The sequence below is a fragment of the Lates calcarifer genome, linkage group LG2 (genome assembly GCF_001640805.2).
Source record: "Lates calcarifer isolate ASB-BC8 linkage group LG2, TLL_Latcal_v3, whole genome shotgun sequence".
Taxonomy (NCBI): domain Eukaryota; kingdom Metazoa; phylum Chordata; class Actinopteri; family Centropomidae; genus Lates; species Lates calcarifer.
In genome coordinates, this window is record NC_066834.1 from 14,222,824 (window position 1) to 14,239,775 (window position 16,952).

General features: G+C 42.8%; 1 protein-coding gene across 3 annotated transcripts in view; it reads right to left on the reverse strand.

Annotated features, from left to right (window-relative positions):
- The window catches only part of LOC108894294 (nuclear receptor ROR-alpha A), a 73,767-nt gene that overhangs the window by 19,136 nt on the left and 37,679 nt on the right, over positions 1–16,952 (reverse strand). For 2 of the 3 annotated variants that reach the window (XM_018692914.2, XM_051075928.1), the window contains exon 2: positions 9,448–9,477. In XM_018692914.2, the coding sequence (XP_018548430.1) occupies positions 9,448–9,477 (30 nt within the window). Of the gene's footprint in view, positions 1–5,041; positions 5,191–9,447; positions 9,478–16,952 lie in introns of those variants that run through there. The other variant, XM_018692916.2, reaches the window with a different exon arrangement.

The following is a 16,952-nucleotide window of genomic DNA, read 5'->3' on the forward strand; positions in this document are numbered from 1 at the left end:
CTCCAGTTACTGACAAAGACGCTGACAAGGAGTAAACCCTGGATGACATTCATGGTCCTCAGAGGTTAAATCCAGATGACCTCCTCCAGCACCAGCAACATCAATTTTCAATTGTCAACATAATATTTCAAAATCTACAGGATGGACTGAAACAAGATTTGGTGTAAAGACATTCATGATGAATCCTGCTGAGTTTGCAGATTATCCTCTAGCGCCACCATGAGGTTCACAATACTGGTTTTGGGTGAAAAGGACTGGATGGACTGTGATGTAATCTGGTTCAGACATTCATGCTCCCCTCAGGATGAACTGTCTGACTTTACTTTCCATCATCAGGTCACATTTTAATCTCTAAAATACTTTGTTTTATGATCAGACGCCTGCAGAACTATTGACGTTCCCATCAGTCTCGGCTGTGATTATGGTCAGTGTGAATTAGAAGACATTAGCAAGCTAACACGCTAAACTAAGACTGAAAACATGGCAGGCATTTTACCTGCTGCTGATTCAATACACAGAATCTGGATGCTGCTGGGCGGCAACTGTTTTTGTCTGAAAGCACCTTTAATCTTGCAGCCTGATCTGTGGTCATGTAGTCCCGCTGAATCTAAATCTGTCAACCAATCAACAACCAATGACTGACACTCAGCAGACTCCTGTTTGCTCATCTGTCACAGCATAACACAGTCAACATGTTAGTATCTGAACCATCTTGTAGAAAACTGACGTGGCTCATCTCAGAAAACATCTCCACATCTCGTACCTCAGCACACTGTACAGCACATCTCTCTCTCTGTCCTTATCTCCACCATATTTACACTGTTAGCTGTTGGAAGTTGTGTAACACAAACTAAAATCTTATTCTACAGTAATTATGTTCAGAGCTCCACTCGAACCTCCAGAGTTTTCCCTGTGGACTCAGCAGATGTTCATGTATAGATCCCACTGTATAATGTGTGAGCAGCGGTATAGCAGTGCTAAGTGAAGGCTAATGAGCGGGAGGAATTTCATGAGAGCCACCACTGTTTACTCCGAAAATGCTAAAGCCCGGGCAAAACAAGTCCCTGATGGATAAATTATCTGACACACACAAAAACATAAAGTTTTTCAGAGACGGGATCAAAGACAGAGGAGGGAGGAGGCCGTGAAGACGCCACTGTGCTTCCAAATATGTCAAGGTTTACTGTGGAAATACAAAACCACCATCCTCCACCCTCCCTCCCTGCCGCTTCACTTCTGAAGTTCAGTATCAGTGTGCTTTTAGTTTCTGCTGAATTATCTCGGTTTCCCATGCTGTAGATGGTTCTCCAGGTATTATACTCTGAGTTTATGATACAGCTTCAGTTTCTGTTTTAGTTCACAGGCTGCTGAAGGAGTCTTAGTTTGATGAGGAAAATTCCAGTTTGCACTGAAACACACCACAAACCACTAGAAAGACGACTGTAGCTTCTGTTCATTTACATAGAGCCACAGTTAGAAAGTGCTGCACGACTCCAGGTATAGTCAGTGTCTCAAATAGTTTGGTGGGTCTCATTTTCTCTGTTTCCAAAAAGTACGCAACATAGCACTAGTTTTTCTCTGTTCCACCACCCTAACTTCCTGACAAACCAAAACTCTCCGAGACTGTCCCACCACAAAAACCTTCTAGCGTTGTGTGATATGATGGAATATATCAGATAACAAAATAAAATTGTTTCATATTATGCTCTATCTTTTATTTTGTAGTGTCGCAAAAAACACTGTTAACAGCAATACTTTTTCATCATCTGCACAACGGTTTGCGATCCTACACTCCACCACATGACTGCGAACAGAAAGGTGAATGCCAGTGAGACAGAACCAGGTCACTATGAACAGGAGAAGGACCGGCCAAGACAAATCCAGGAGCTGGTTCCTAAACAAGGAGCTATACCTGTAGTATGGATGTGGATTATGTTGCACACTGGCCCCCACAACAAACTAAAACACCACTGACCTCTTCTACCACCTACAGGAGAACAATGTCAGAGTGTGGAGAGAGTTTATGACTGAGAGGAAGAAAAGAACCATCAGCTGCTGAAAATAAACCCCAGAGTCAAACGTTAGAACGGGTTTCTGCTTGTGGCACAACATTTAACAAAGACTCGCAAAGGTGGGCAGAGATAACAACAACTTCTATCTGCAAAGATATGGGCCATAAACTATTAATTCATTGACTTAACAGAGAGTGTATTATATTGTGATGTATATTGTCAGGGGGATATGAGATTTTGGTCACATTCCACAGTCCTAAAACCTTCCAAGTGAAACTCGCAGTTGAAAATGTGACATGTCTCCACAGGCTGATGGACAGCCGGTCTCCTGCTCCCCTGAACCTGCAGTCCGACCCTCAGCTCCTCCTCCTGGACTGACCGTCTGTCTCCTCCTGCTCAGGTCAGGAGTTCTGTCTAACGTCCATCAGTCTGTCACTCATCTACACCTCCCTCTGTCTCCATCACTTCAGTTCCCTTCTGTCAGCTCATTTTACTGTCATGAACAATAACCAAAGTCGAACATGTGAACCCGAGCTCATGTTGGTGACAGCAGCTGCCCCTGTCCAGAGAAAACAACCAGAAGTTATTTAATGGCTGTGCAACAGCCTGTTTGTGTGTTTTCAGTGGTTGAGGTAGAAGTGATGTCACCGCCACGACCACCCCTTCCTCCCTCACCCCCTCCCTCCCTGCAGAGAACAGTTAAATAATCTCCTGGCTGTTGTAATCCTGTGACATAACAGGCTGGCTAAACGCCTCCTGCAGCGTTTTCTCACAGACTGTGAATCTGGACCAGACAGCTTTAACACACACACACACACACAAACCTTCTCTAAATGAAAGATGGCTGCCATTACAGTGAGCTGCACGTTGTTTAACTACTTTAAATGGAACAAATAAACAACAGCTTTAATTTAGAACAACAACAACATGAGGAGCAAATGTTGGACAAAATTGTGGGTGGATGTAATTTCAGTCAGCATCAGTTTGTGGACAGACAGGAACAGGAAAACCTGTGTATCAGAATAAAACAGTGACTCCATGGACCCCACTAATAACTCTGTGCCGATTTAACACCTGAACCAAACCTTGACACTAATCAGCCTGAGTGTCTGGTCCAAGATCAAACAGACACAGCTCTTATGAGATTTTTCTAATGACTGTAAAACTAAGCAACCAGTAATAAATTATAAGTTTCTCATCTGAACCTGAGACACCAACATTATTTAAAATGGGAATACGGTGGTGCAGGTATTTCTGTAGTCCAGCCCTGAAGTCAGCATCACCCTGGTTCCCTCCACAAAAAGCCAACAGGATTTTTTCATTGAGTTTTGGATTATTACAGAAAATAAACTGTGACCAACTAAAGTTTCTGATCCTCACAGGTTTAGTTCATCAGATAATCTTCACAGATGAACACCACTGTTCTGATGTTTGAAACCTAAACACAATCTCCAGAAGTAAAAAGCTAATGTTAGACTATAAACCAACTACACAGCCTTTCTTTTTAGAAAGTTAATGATAGTTTGAAAGAGTGTGAGTATAAACATAACGAGGCTGTAAAGGTGGACTGGTGAGTAGATCAGTTTTCATGTTAACGTCCCCGACAACCTCTGTAGTCTCATTTAGACACTCGTTAGCAACCAAAAACCCATTGACTTTGGGATGAGGGAATAGGAAGTGCTATCATACTAACTTACTTCCTGGTTTTAGGCTCATCCCTGCGGCTCTCTAAAACAGTGAAAGTCTGTCTTGAGAAAAATTCAGTCCTTGGTTTGTCTCCAGAGTGAAGAGCGTGTGAATGTCAGATCAGATTGGTTTTGGACACAGACTGTGAGTAGTTTCTGTAGAGCTCTGGAAACCCCCCTAAACCAACGTTAGTTTCTGTTGTACCCATTCGATCATCCAACAAGCTCTTCTTGTTCTTCTCTGCTGGAGTTAACCTCACCATAAAAAAGACAGAAGATCACAAATGCCCCAGTTTCACCAGGTTGAACCACGGAGGTCCACGACAGGACAGGACAGGACATTTTTCATCTTTACTACCCAAACCGATGATGTTCTCAATGGCTCAGAGTAGGTCAGCCATCGTTCTCCTTTTTGTTTTCTTATCACAGTTTGGTGGAAATCAACAAATAAAATCCTCCTTAGGAGCCACAGAATTCTACTCAGCTGAACTTTTGACTTTTTCTTTTCAGGCAACATGTTACTATAAACCTGGGTTAAATCAGGACAAACTGGACTTTCTTTAGATTCTTCTTTCTCGTCTCATCAAGCAGGCTTCTTCAGTTCTTTACACCATGACCTGGATGACAGAGTCTTCACAGACAATATGTGCACTGTTGGAAAAATCCCTTTTAAGGATCACTACAGTTCATCCTGAGGGGAATATGAACGTGTGAACCACATTTCATAACAATCCATCCTTAGATATTTCACTCAAAAACACAAAAAGCAGCCTCATGGTGACGCTAGATGGAGAGTTTTATTTGATTTTATCTTGGAAAATATGAAATCCATCAAATTTGTTTAAAATAATAACTGTTTATTTAATATTTTTGGGCTGCTGATGTCATTTTTCTGTGTAGATTAAATATATAAGCTACATTCTTCATAATGTTGTGATGGTACATGCATTCATCATTTGTCAGCTCTCCTACTCTGATATCACGTTAATATCACTAATTAATCTGACTGACAATTCCCAAAATAGTATTTACAACATCAGTGAAGGTGTCATGTTTCCGGGCTCCACAGTCAACAATCAGAGAAATCACATGCTCACAAGGAGACACTGGAACCAGTTCTTCACCAAACACAGACACAGCAGCAACAGTCTGATCAGAGTCCATGAACGTAACACAACATAACATCACTGAGACCAACAAACCACAGGGAAAACTTCAGATAATCAGCATCAAACAGTCTGCCAGGCTTCAGGGGGGATCATCTTACAAACACACACACACACACACACACACACACACACAACACACACACACACACACACACACACAGTTTGTAACGCCTACCTTTCATGGCAGAAATGACAAAATACATATTTATAATCCAGACTCATGGAGGAACAGGAACAGGAGGATCCTCAGTGTGACCAGCAGCAGCTCTGTCTCTGCTCTGACATCCTGAGCTGCTGCTGCACAGCATGATGATCCATGTGACTGTGACATCATCAGCCTGCCCCGCCCTCCCCTGTCCTGCCCCTCTGATTGACATGTCTCTCAGCCAATGAAAAGAGAGGGCAGGGAAACAACAGCTCCGATAGGCTGGGTGTGTGTGTGTGTGTGTAAATCTCTACAGCGGTTTACTGTAGTTCAAATTCAGGTTAAAGGGCAATTTCAACATTTTTATTACATTAACCAAGAAAAATGAGGATATTTACTTTTAAGGGATTCACAGCTCTTTGTAAACAGTCAAACTGTCCATCAAGATTTTGTGCAGGAAGAATAGGGACAAAGCACAACTGCTGCATGTACGTGCTTTCATTTAATGCATTATTTATGGAGGGAAATTTATCCGCAGAGGAAACAACATAATCTAACAACCTAAATCTAACATCTGGGAAAAGCAAATGTAACATGATTTAAAGTAAATTTTATACACATGTATAAACATGAGGGAGACATTTGCTAAATGAAAGTGCTTGTGTATGACTTGTACATTGTTCTGTTGCATTAAGATTTAGCTTTAGAGTTCAGCAGCTTGATGGAGGCTGGAACATCTTCTTCCTGATGGCAAAGGTTCACACTCAGAGAAGAGGGGATGCTGAGGGTCTGTAGAGATCTTTTTACCTATAGTTAGCTGCTGTTACTCCATATCCAGTGATTCTCTCTAGGATTGCCTGACCTGCTCTCTCCACACAGCATCATCCATCAGTTTGGTAAAAAAAAAACAAAAGTTCTTGTTTTATTGACACTTCTGTAATTTCACACACCTTCATATTGTTGTGATGGAGAATAAAATGAATTGTCAGTGTGAATCCTGTCTCTCAGTCGTGCACAGTGTGCATCAGTCTTCAAGCCGATGGATCTGTTGGTCAAACTGGACATAAAAAGGTTCAAGCCCTGGCTCCTCCCTCACATCCACACAGCCGACCAATGTGTATCAACTGGGGGACTGATAATAAACAAACCAGACAACACTTTCAGCCACTTTACTGAGGAGATAAACGCTGATGTGAACATGATGACAAAGAATAGTTTAGTGTTTGCTTTTTCTAGATGAAACTAGAGTTACTGCCTTATGGTTGTATGCCTCCACCAACCAGTCCAGTTGCAGTTAATTAGTGTCACAGTGACCTTGACCTTTGACTTCTGACCACCAAAATCTAATCACTTCATCCCTGACTCTGAGTAAACATTTGTACCAAATCTGGTGAACTGGTCCGTCAAAGTGTTACTGAAATATCTTGTTCACCAGGATTACACGGACGAACTGAAAACATAAAACCTGCAGCTATGGATGGTGCTGGTATGGAGGAATAAAATAGATACTGATCTCATGTGTGTTAACTACAAAGGTTCAAAAAAGTTTAAAAAAAAAAACCTCCTGCCGACAACCCTATGGCTGAGTAACTAAGTAACATGCTGTATCTTGTTTGTTTAATCCGTCCACAGCAGGAACATCATACTGACAGGTTGTGGTTTTTGTTGTAGAACTGTGTGGGACTATTTCTTGGCGACCAGTGGCCCATAACTTCCTGTGTTCTTGTTGTCACGGTGAGGTTGCCATGCAAGAAACAATTGCAGCTCATCACCCACGGATGTTGTCATCTCTGAGGTCATGCTGCCGCACGTCTAAAGAAATTCAAATCTACTTAAGTTTAGTTTCTGAAACACAGGTATCATCCTGGAGCTGGTGAGGAAACAGTCAAGAGTCTGTATTTGTTCATGTTGGTTTGTTTGTGTCACGGTGAGTAAAGTTTTTTTCTACTCAGAACAGACTGAGAGCAGCACTACGATGGACACATCACCACGCAATAAAAACCACATAGCGTGATTGTGCTGCCTCCATCCTTCACTGTGGTTCACAACACAAACAGTTCAAAGAAACATAGGGGAGAGGAGACGTGAAGAGGAGAGACGGAGGTGTGAAACAAACAATAAGAAGTAACCAAAGAGGAAGATGGAACAAGTCAGCGAGTATAAAAGCTGAGAGATGCAGTTTCAGAGGAAATGTGTCCACCAATCACATCTATCCATTCATCCATCCTGAGATACTCATCAGCTGAGAACATCAACAACGACCAACACAACCTGGATCTGAATACATTTCTTTTTATCCCACGATCATGTGCAGCTGCAAACCTGAGGATGTTGTGTTGGTCCTTCCTGAACTATTTTAATGTGTTAGACACAGATATAATCAACATTTAGGTAAATACACACTACAGATGTGCACAAATAATTGATTAATTGATCAGTCAAAATGGTCAGAGTACAGTCTATATCTTTTGCATCTTCACTTTGTGTGAAGCAAAAGACTGGAACAGATGTTGGCAATAAAAAGAAGTGAAGTGTTGCATTATTTTACTCAACTGGACAACAAGGTTGAATATGCATTTACAACAACGTCACTAAAATACTGAGCTTCAGCAGCAACGGAGCGACAATGAAAACTAAATCTTTTGAACCTAAATGCTCATGTGACAGCAAACGACAGGAACAAATAACTGCTCTGGTGACTGACTGAGATTTCAGAAGATGTGCTTCCTCTGAGCGTTGTCGAAGGAGTGGAGCTTTCAGAGGCTCATGCGCTTTGTGCAACCAAAATACACCATGCCTTCAGGGAAGACCATCACTGGCCAGACTGAGAGGAGGTACAATGAGGCAGCTACAGCTCTAAGAAAGAACCTAATGAAAGCCAACAAAGTAGCAGTGACAACCGATGCATGGACAGTTCTCATGTCCAAGTCTTGTTTCACTGTCACCTGCTGTTACATCGATGGTGACTGAAACATTTCAGGTTCTGCTCTCCAGACTCACAGCACAGATGCGATATATTTTGGTTTGTGTAGAGGGCATACATTAACGATTACGTCATTACTAATCGACTTAAATTAGTTTGATTATTTGACTTCAAAAAGTCATTAAAATGCCCATCCCTGATATAAGCATCAGATTAGGCCCCATTCTGTCAGAGACTCAGTATTAAAGGGATCAGAACATCTCAGGGATTGTAACCTTAAATCAGTTTGATTTCAGCTGACCTGCAGTTTCCCTCCTCCACACTAACAGTTCATATCTAAGTGCCTCTCCTGCTCCCGTGTTGTAGCCGTGTATCTGTGCAGTGGGTTTAAAGTGTAGTAACTGAAAGGAGTGAAGTGCAGCTCATGCTAACAGGGCCACTTCACCCAACATCCCACTCTGCTTCATAAAACAAATCCCGCCTGAGCCGCTGAGCATCAGTGAGAGCGATTAAACTCCCTGAAAACAGCCGGGCTGAGTAAATATCGTTGAGGCTTCAGGCGAGAACGAGTCCTGCCAGCAGAGAGAGGAAACTGAGGAGCAGCAGGAGCTTCATTCTTCCTCCAAATTGGCAGAACAGGAGGATGATTTATGCTTCGAAAGGCTCGACGGCTGGCGGCAGAGCTCTCCGCCTCCCCTCATCAGACCCAGTCAATAGACTCTGAGCAGCATGTTATGAGTTGTTTGGAAAATGCCTCCGCAGCACCCGGAGGATCGGCGTCTCTCCGTCCGATCAGCCCAAGCACAGAGAACTGCGGGAGGATCTCACATTCATTATCCATCCTTATCAGCTCTAATGAGAGACAGTCAACTGTGGCGGCGGTCCCACGTCTCACATCCATCCTTATCTGTCCTCCACACTCACAGCTCCACATGTTTCACTGTAAAAACTGCCTCTAATGTGGGAAAAGAAAATCTACTTTCAGTATGCAGCAGAGACCAGACTCTGCATTAAAAAGTCATCCACTCAGTGTGTTTGAGTTCAGGTGAGACCACCTGCCCTCAGGTACTTCACAGGGTCAGTTCTCCTCAACTAAGTAAGAGATTTATAGGTTCTCTAGGAGATGAATGGGAATTAGTTTCATCTGGTTCCTCTGAAGAGGAAGTCCCAGTCAGAACTTATGACAGATTCACAAACACAAGGAAAAAGCTGAACTTAGCTCAACATAAAATCATTAGAACACAGCTGGAGATGATGGATCCGCTTCCTCCAAATGAAAACATCCACCTGTGACAACCAACTCTGCAAATCAACAGCTAAAACACCTCCACACATTCATCTGCTGACCAATTATCAGATGCTTTCTAAATCCCATCTTTGTGTAATAAGTATCAGAGAGCTGAGGATTAACATGTCCTCCACCCCCAAAGTCCACAGGAAACGGTCAGATAAACCAGGAAAGCTCCCATCAAACCAAAATGAACCAGAGTCCAACAGAAAACAGTGAACTTACATGTGTGTGTCTTCTTCACTGCTGACAAACCTGCAAGAGAGAAAAACAGAGACACAATCATTAGTTTCAACTGTGGATCATATGGAAAGTTTTCAGGTTCTTGTAGGAAACTGTGCTGAATAAGGATCAAACATCATTGTTGATTTAGTATTTATGTGTTTTAGTGGGCTTTAACAATGTTTCCCATAAGCCCTGGATATTCGCAGCCTGAGCATCGAAGCTCAGGTGCAGTGTCAGTGGTTAGTTCATGTCTGTAATATCAGCAGGACAGAAAGAACAGAACGCTGAAGTTTTTACAGCTGAAAAGGTGGAAAATGACTTTAAAATAGAGAGTTGGTGAATATTACAGATACAGAAGAAGTCAGATTTTTTTAAAATCATGATGGTTTGAATTTCGTATTTCAGCTGTTGTAGTGAAGCTGATTTGTAAAGTAAACACCAGGAAGATACTTTGTTTTCCCAGAGAAATGTTGGATGAGAGACTGATACGGAGGAAGAGACACAACAATGACGTCACGACTCTGAAATGGTTTAATTTACTTTCATCGGAAAGTAGGAACCAGTTTCAGTCTCCAGCAGCACTGAGATAACATCTGTAACGGAGGAAAAGTGAATCCAACACAAGATGAGTCAGTTCTTGTTTTCTCAACATTATTTTTGAGTGTGTCCTCAGACCTGGAGTGAGTCTGATATTTTGTGGTAAACGTCGACACACAGCAGCAGAGTGTGATGCAGCTCGACGTCCGGAGGGACAACACGGGGAGGGGGTAGAGGGTGGAGGGGGGTCGCAGACGGTCCTGAGGCCAAAATCTGTCGGGGCCACAGTGACTCGTTCCTCTGGTGACGCTTGGCTCGCTCAGCCCATCTGGACAAGGTCAGAGTGTGTGTGTGTGTGTGTGATTTAAAGTCTGTGCTTGTTCACGTGTGTCTATCCGTGAACCGTGAATGTGTCTTTTTCTCCTCCTGGCGAAGTGTTTTAACCATTTGAATCATTTCAGTGTTACTGAACACAGGAACATGGGAGTCTATCAGTTAATGTAACAACCCTACAGGTCTGTGTCATGGCCGCCGGTTTGAATCATCTCAACTTTATTTCTGAGATATCATTTATACTACAATACCCAGAAGCCTCAGGCACTGTTGCATAGGTGAACCAGAGCAGAGGTCTGTGTGCTAATCTTTAACGATTTCAGACAGAAACACTTTGACAGTTTAATTATGACGTCTTTTGTTTACAGACAGGTTACATTCTCAGCTCTGCAGCGCTGCAGTGTTAGCGTAACGTTAATTTAAAGATACCTACAACCACAGACGAACACGTCACAAAACACTGCTCAGAGACAATTTAGAGAAAATGCTTTTCAGATGGTTTAGGACAGCAGAACAGCAACAATCTACTTTTTAGAAAATGCTGAAAACAATAAGAGAGAAGTGACCAAGAGTAATATGTCACCAACTCATCCCACCACCATCATTAAATGTGCAGCTGACACCACTGTGGGCAGACTCATATCAGGGGAGATGATTCTGCTGACAGAGGTGAAGTCCAGAGAATTGTTGACGTGATGCTCAGAAAATAATCTGACATTGAACACTAAACAAACCAAAGAGCTCATTATAGATTTCAGGAAGCGCAGCACAGATGTCCTCCCATTATTCATCAGGTGAGACTTCAGATTTCATATCAGTTATCTCTCACCAGGTCTGCCAACACCACGGTTGCTGTTAAAAATGCATGGCAGCGTCTGCATCTCCTGAGACTGTTGAGGAAAAATAGTCTGGATGTGAAGCTGCTGGTGGCCTTCTATTGCTCCTCAACAGAGAGCATCCTGCTGCAGAGCTTCAAGCATCGTAAAAGACACAAGAACAGTTTCTTCACCTGAACAATTTAGACTTCAAACCAACTCAAATATGCAAAATATGCAAAACAAGCTCTTCAAACTTGTGCAATAATATAATTCTGGAGATTTCTGGAGGATGTGTGTGAGATTATTTTCTTTTAAATCTTTTAAAACTTTTTAAACATACAGGAGTAGTGCTCCAAATTTTGTTGTATTTTATTACAATGACAATAAAGGCTCTTTATTGTCATGTCTTCATTGTGATTTTAGACCTTTCCTTAAATCTGTTTGCAGTAATAAGCTGTGGCTCGTCATTGTGATCAGGATCAGAGCAGCAGGAGGGAAAAGCATCATAGAGATTGATCCTCTAGTGTGATTTTTAAAACCACGTTCATGCTGATTTCAGTGGTTTTGATTTTTGCATCTGAATCTGTTTCCATATTTAAACTATCAACACAACATTGTGGAGTCAGTGTATGTGTGTAATGTTCCCCACCACCTCAGTACAGTTCACCTCTCCTGTCAGGTCTCCTCCCATCAGCCATCTGTTTGTCTGCCATCACACACACACAAACTACACAAACTACACAGCAGGTCGTTCCATCACTGTCACTCAGCCTGTGGAGTCAGACTCACAGACAGACTCTGTCTCCTTGTTCAGTCACCTGAGGACAACACACTGCTGCAGCTTGTGTGTTTTATCATGAACCTAATGTCTCAGCTGGATTTGATTCTCATCACTACACTGTCTGATCACAGGAGGAAACACAAGCAAATGTTGGCTTACAACAACAACAAAAAAAACCTGTTGTGTCAGATTTTGAGCTCCAGAGAATGTGAGAGGGATTCAGAGGATAAAATCTGGATGATATCTGAAAAAGCTTATGAAGCATGCTGGGACACGTTAGGCTTACGGGTTTCAGAGACCCTGAGAGCTATGATGGGAAGGAGTAACCCTAACCCTCTGTTCTGGGAAAAAACAAAAAGCTGTCAAACAAACAAACAACAGGCCGTCAGTGTATTCTCATCACTGGAGAAAAGTCTCGACCATGACGGCAAATGTCAGATCAACAAAGATCTGCCTGAAATATGGGACCAGACGTCTTCACAGATCCAAAATTCTGGACCTGCTCCAGACTCATGGAAACTCTACTGGAGGGAGACAATTGATAAGAGGAGACCGGAGCACAGCCAGACCTGACCTGAACAGAAGATGAAGATAATTAGACCTGATCCTGTTCTGTTTCCACCTCCTGCACCTACTATAAATTGCTCTGTAGTCACCTGGATTTACCTGAGCTCAGCTTCAGTTCCCCCGTCAGAGGAGGGACCTGTGAACGTCACGGTTCTGTTTTCTTCTGCAGTGATTGAGACAAACTAAGAGATCAGAGCTGATACTGTGAACACAAGCATCCATTTGGATCCATTAAACCTCAGGGTTTGCTTTGCTCTGTGGATTTCATGAGAGAAAAGAGCAGCTCTGATGATACTGAGTAAAAGAAGCTCAGTTGTTCTCAAACAAAAACACGTTCAGTCCTGTTCTTTCTTCGTACTGTGGCTGTAATTAAGAGAAGGTACAGGTGTAAAGTGTGAGAGTGGGAACTGTGTCACAGCTATAACCAACACTTCTGATGATGAAAAATAATCTCTGAATCACTAATCTATTCTGAGCTGGAATGAGCTGTCTGCGGGTGTTTAATGGCAGAGAATGATTTCTTTATTCCCTCTGCGTCTCATTTCTGTTCACATCTAAATGGATTTTGGCTTAAGTCTGAACACTGGGAAAAAGCTGCTGCTGCTCCTCAGTTTTAAATCATCAGTTTACCTCCAGCTGACTCCTGAAGGACAAACGAAGGACGATGTGGTATTAGAGAGGAAAATAAAAACCTTTGTGATTGTGATTGACAGCAGTTTGTCCTCAAACTGTCCAGAAAATTGTTTCATATAAACAGTGGAGCAACTTTTTATCAAGAACTAAACCTCTGAGAAAACCTCTTTCTATTGTCACTGTCTTTTTTCAGGAGAAGAGATGAGTCTTCAGAGATTGTTGAAGATAGAGAGGGACGCTCCTGCTCTGATTATATGTAGGAGCTGGTTCCACCATCGGGGAACTACAAACCAGAACAGTCTGGACTGAGAAAGCCTTGTGTGCAGGGATGGTGATGGCAGGCGACGATCCTTAGAGGAACACAGTGGCTGAGAAGGAGCATGAGCCTGTATGACTGAGTTCAGACCCAGAAGTCTCTCTGTAGGCAGCATCAGAGACTTGGACTAGATTCAGGTGGCCATATTTAGCCAGTGGAGGTCATGTGACCTTTTAGGCTAATCAGAGACGCACTGCTGCATTCTGGACCATCTGAAAGGGTTTCACTGTCTGTGGAGGGATGACCACCAGCAGACCTGAGAGATAACCATGGTCTGTACCAGGAGTTGGGTACTGAGACAGGTAAGGTCTGATCCTGAATCATCAATACTTCAGCAGCATGTTACTGTTTCTAGTTTTAACTACGTTAGATACAGTTAGATAGTTCAGTCCAGTAGTTCCCAACCCGGGGATCAGGTCACACTGTACAATAACACCAGGACTAATAACAATGCTGTTTCTTTATTTCCACATCCTCTACCTGGACCATCAGCTGCTGCAGATGCTAACCTTTTGCCTGGTATCTGTTAGCTTTAGCCTCAGTCTTTTGGAAACTGTTTCTATTATCTTGTATTTGGCCACAACGTGCATATTTACCATGCTTTAACAAGGTTAGAAACATACAAAGTCCACAGGAGTTGGGAGTTCATTAAATCTCATTGAAGCCGACAAAATCAGTGAAAAGCTGCTTGTGCTTACTTCTAACGTCTGAAATCAAGGACCAGTTTCAAAAATGACTCTAAATCTCCTCCACTTTCATTTTAACCCTCATGTTTCTTAGCAGAGGGTCAGTTATCCTTTGTGAGTACAATGACAGTCTGACTGACAGACTGACAAAACTATGACAATGAAATCTAAACTATAACAAACTGTTTTGAGATGTGTGATCGTCCTCTTGGAGAGGACAGCCTTGGTATAAACCTGTTGGGGATGGGGGATATTGGGAATACCCCAGAGGTGAAGTATCTCTGACAGTTTCTGTCAGTGAGCATCACAACATGCTGGCCTCACTGAACCCGTATCTGCTGCTGATGGTGTCTGATAACACTCTCACCTGATGCTTTACACCCTCCCGATCTCATCTGATCTGATCTGCTTCCTGTCAGATGACTCAGAGTTTCACTGTGATGTTACTAAGAAAACCTGAGCGAGGTGCAGTGAGCCACGAGCTGCTGAGGAGGAAAACAGGTAAAAATAAACGATCCAGTTGATTTCATTGATCATCAAACGCTGACCTGAAAAACAACTTGATTTAATGTGGGTGCAAAAACCCTCCTCAGCAGAAAAACTCTCGCTGTTTCCAGGTCCAGCAGGCGTCGTCGTTTATCTGCAGCGACCTTTGACTGCCTCCAAAAATGAATCCTGCACACACAAACACACACTCACCCTTGCACACACTTCATATTTCAAAGACATGATAACAGGCGTTGTCTTCAAGCACCTACAAAGCTTTATCATGGAATCTAGGCCAGATTAGAATATTCATTAGCTCTGCCCTTTTCAACTCCAGGCTGCAGGAGGAGGAGGAGGAACACAGAAACTCTGCGGCGAGAAAATGACGTGAATCAACACAACAACCCGAAGAGGACAGAAGCATCTCTGTCAAGGAAACTCTGATGAGTAAGAGTGATGAATGAAATGAAACAGAGACATTTAAATACCAGGAATATTGTTTTGCTTTTCTCTGTGGTTGTTTTACATCCCTCTGTGGCCATTGTGCGATCTATTTATTTAAAGCAGAGCAGTTCTGCTGTGCAGTTAAAGGATGAAGGACAAAATCCAACAAAACTAATGAACTCCGGACAATGTCCAAGGAACCAGGTGTGGACATTCTCCAGTGTTTCTCTTTCACACATGAAACACAGTGGGAGAACGTCTGTCTTGTTCTCACCTGCTGGAAATGTTCAGTTAGGTTCAGGTAAGGGGTGGAGCCTGCAGGTGGAGTGTGAAGGAGAGAACATCATGAACATGTCCACTCACTCGCTGTGAATTCTCCAGACGATGTTCTGCTCTGTTCACACATGGGCTCGCTTGGACATTAGACAGATTTTATACCAGAGAGCTGCAGGATAAAGTCTGGTTAATGTCTGTTCACATATACAGCTCCTCTGGGTGATGTCTAGATTAGTTTTGACCTGATTAGGAAGCAAAAGAAACACTAAAATTCCATGTTAACTCTTATAAATGCCAATAAAACATGTTGACAGTCACTTCGAACAGAAGCTGTAGACCAGGGCCCCCCATGGCTCCTCTGGGCCCCTGAACCTGTGTATAGTAAACCCCTTCAATAATCCACCCATGTGTCTGGGTACGTAGATACACTCTGCACATTTGCAGCTCACACAGACTTTAGGTTTTTCTCTAGATGAAGTTTCTGGTTGGTTTTTATCTCAGATGTGTCGAAAGAAAACACGCGAGCAGAAGTTTTTTCAGATGCAACAAGTCTGTGGCTGCTTCACTGCCTCAACGCTGCTGAGTCCTGTTTGTCTGTCACCTCATCTGCTGGTTCAAACTGTTCTGTGATCAGCTGAGTGGTGAAGTGCTCCTTCTCCTCCTCTTCAGTCTGCTCAGACCGCCTCCTCCCTGCTCCTCTCTCTGCTTCTCTGCAGTCTGTCACAGCAGATCACACACTGACACACTGACCCAGAACCTGCAGCTCACTGCTGAAATATTCAGAGCTTCAGTGAGGAGAGGAGGATTCACTGTGTGGGACATTTACAGTCTGAGTGTGGAGAGCAGAACTGTTAATACATCAGGTTCAAACATCTTCAACCTCTCTCAAAATGCATTGACGGACAAATGAAGAGCAGCTTCAGAAAAGTATCTGATGCAGTAAAGAGGATATCGCTGAAGTGGAACTGAAACTTCAGAATAAATGTATACATGTTTATAACTGACTTTTTTATTCATTAGTGATGTGAAGAGGAGCTGCTGAGTCACTGCTCATGCTAACTGCACACTCTCTTTTCCTGGTGTTTATTTTAAACAAATCTCAACTGAAATGTCAGACAATGTGTTTCAATGTGAGGATTTGTTGTTTACCATCACTGTAAACTGAATTTTCTGACTCTTGGTCAAACAACACAAACACCTGGAGGAGCCAAACTGGGCTTAGAGAGCATTTTCAACTGATTAATCACAAAAATATTAGACCTATTTATCGATGCTTCAATAACTGTTAGTTGGAGCAGTTTATTCAGACTGTATTGAAACAGTGAGTTGTTTCTGTCGCCTTGTTCTCCTCCATAATTCATCAGCAGAGCTGAGCAGAGAGAAGCAACATAAGGAAACACACGAGGGACGTAGAAGCAGCTTCCCTGCAGGGTTGGAGAGGCCCGGGTGGAGAGAGGAAGCATTAAGAAGAAAAGCAGGCGACATGGTGAGTGGATCCCTCAGGGCTCTGATGGATGGTGCAGAGAAACATTTGCTCACAACGAGCTGAGCTGAGAGAGAAGCGGCTCGGACATCCACTACTGCTCCATCACTCTACAAACACTCCCTGCTCATGTATTTTTTAGTTT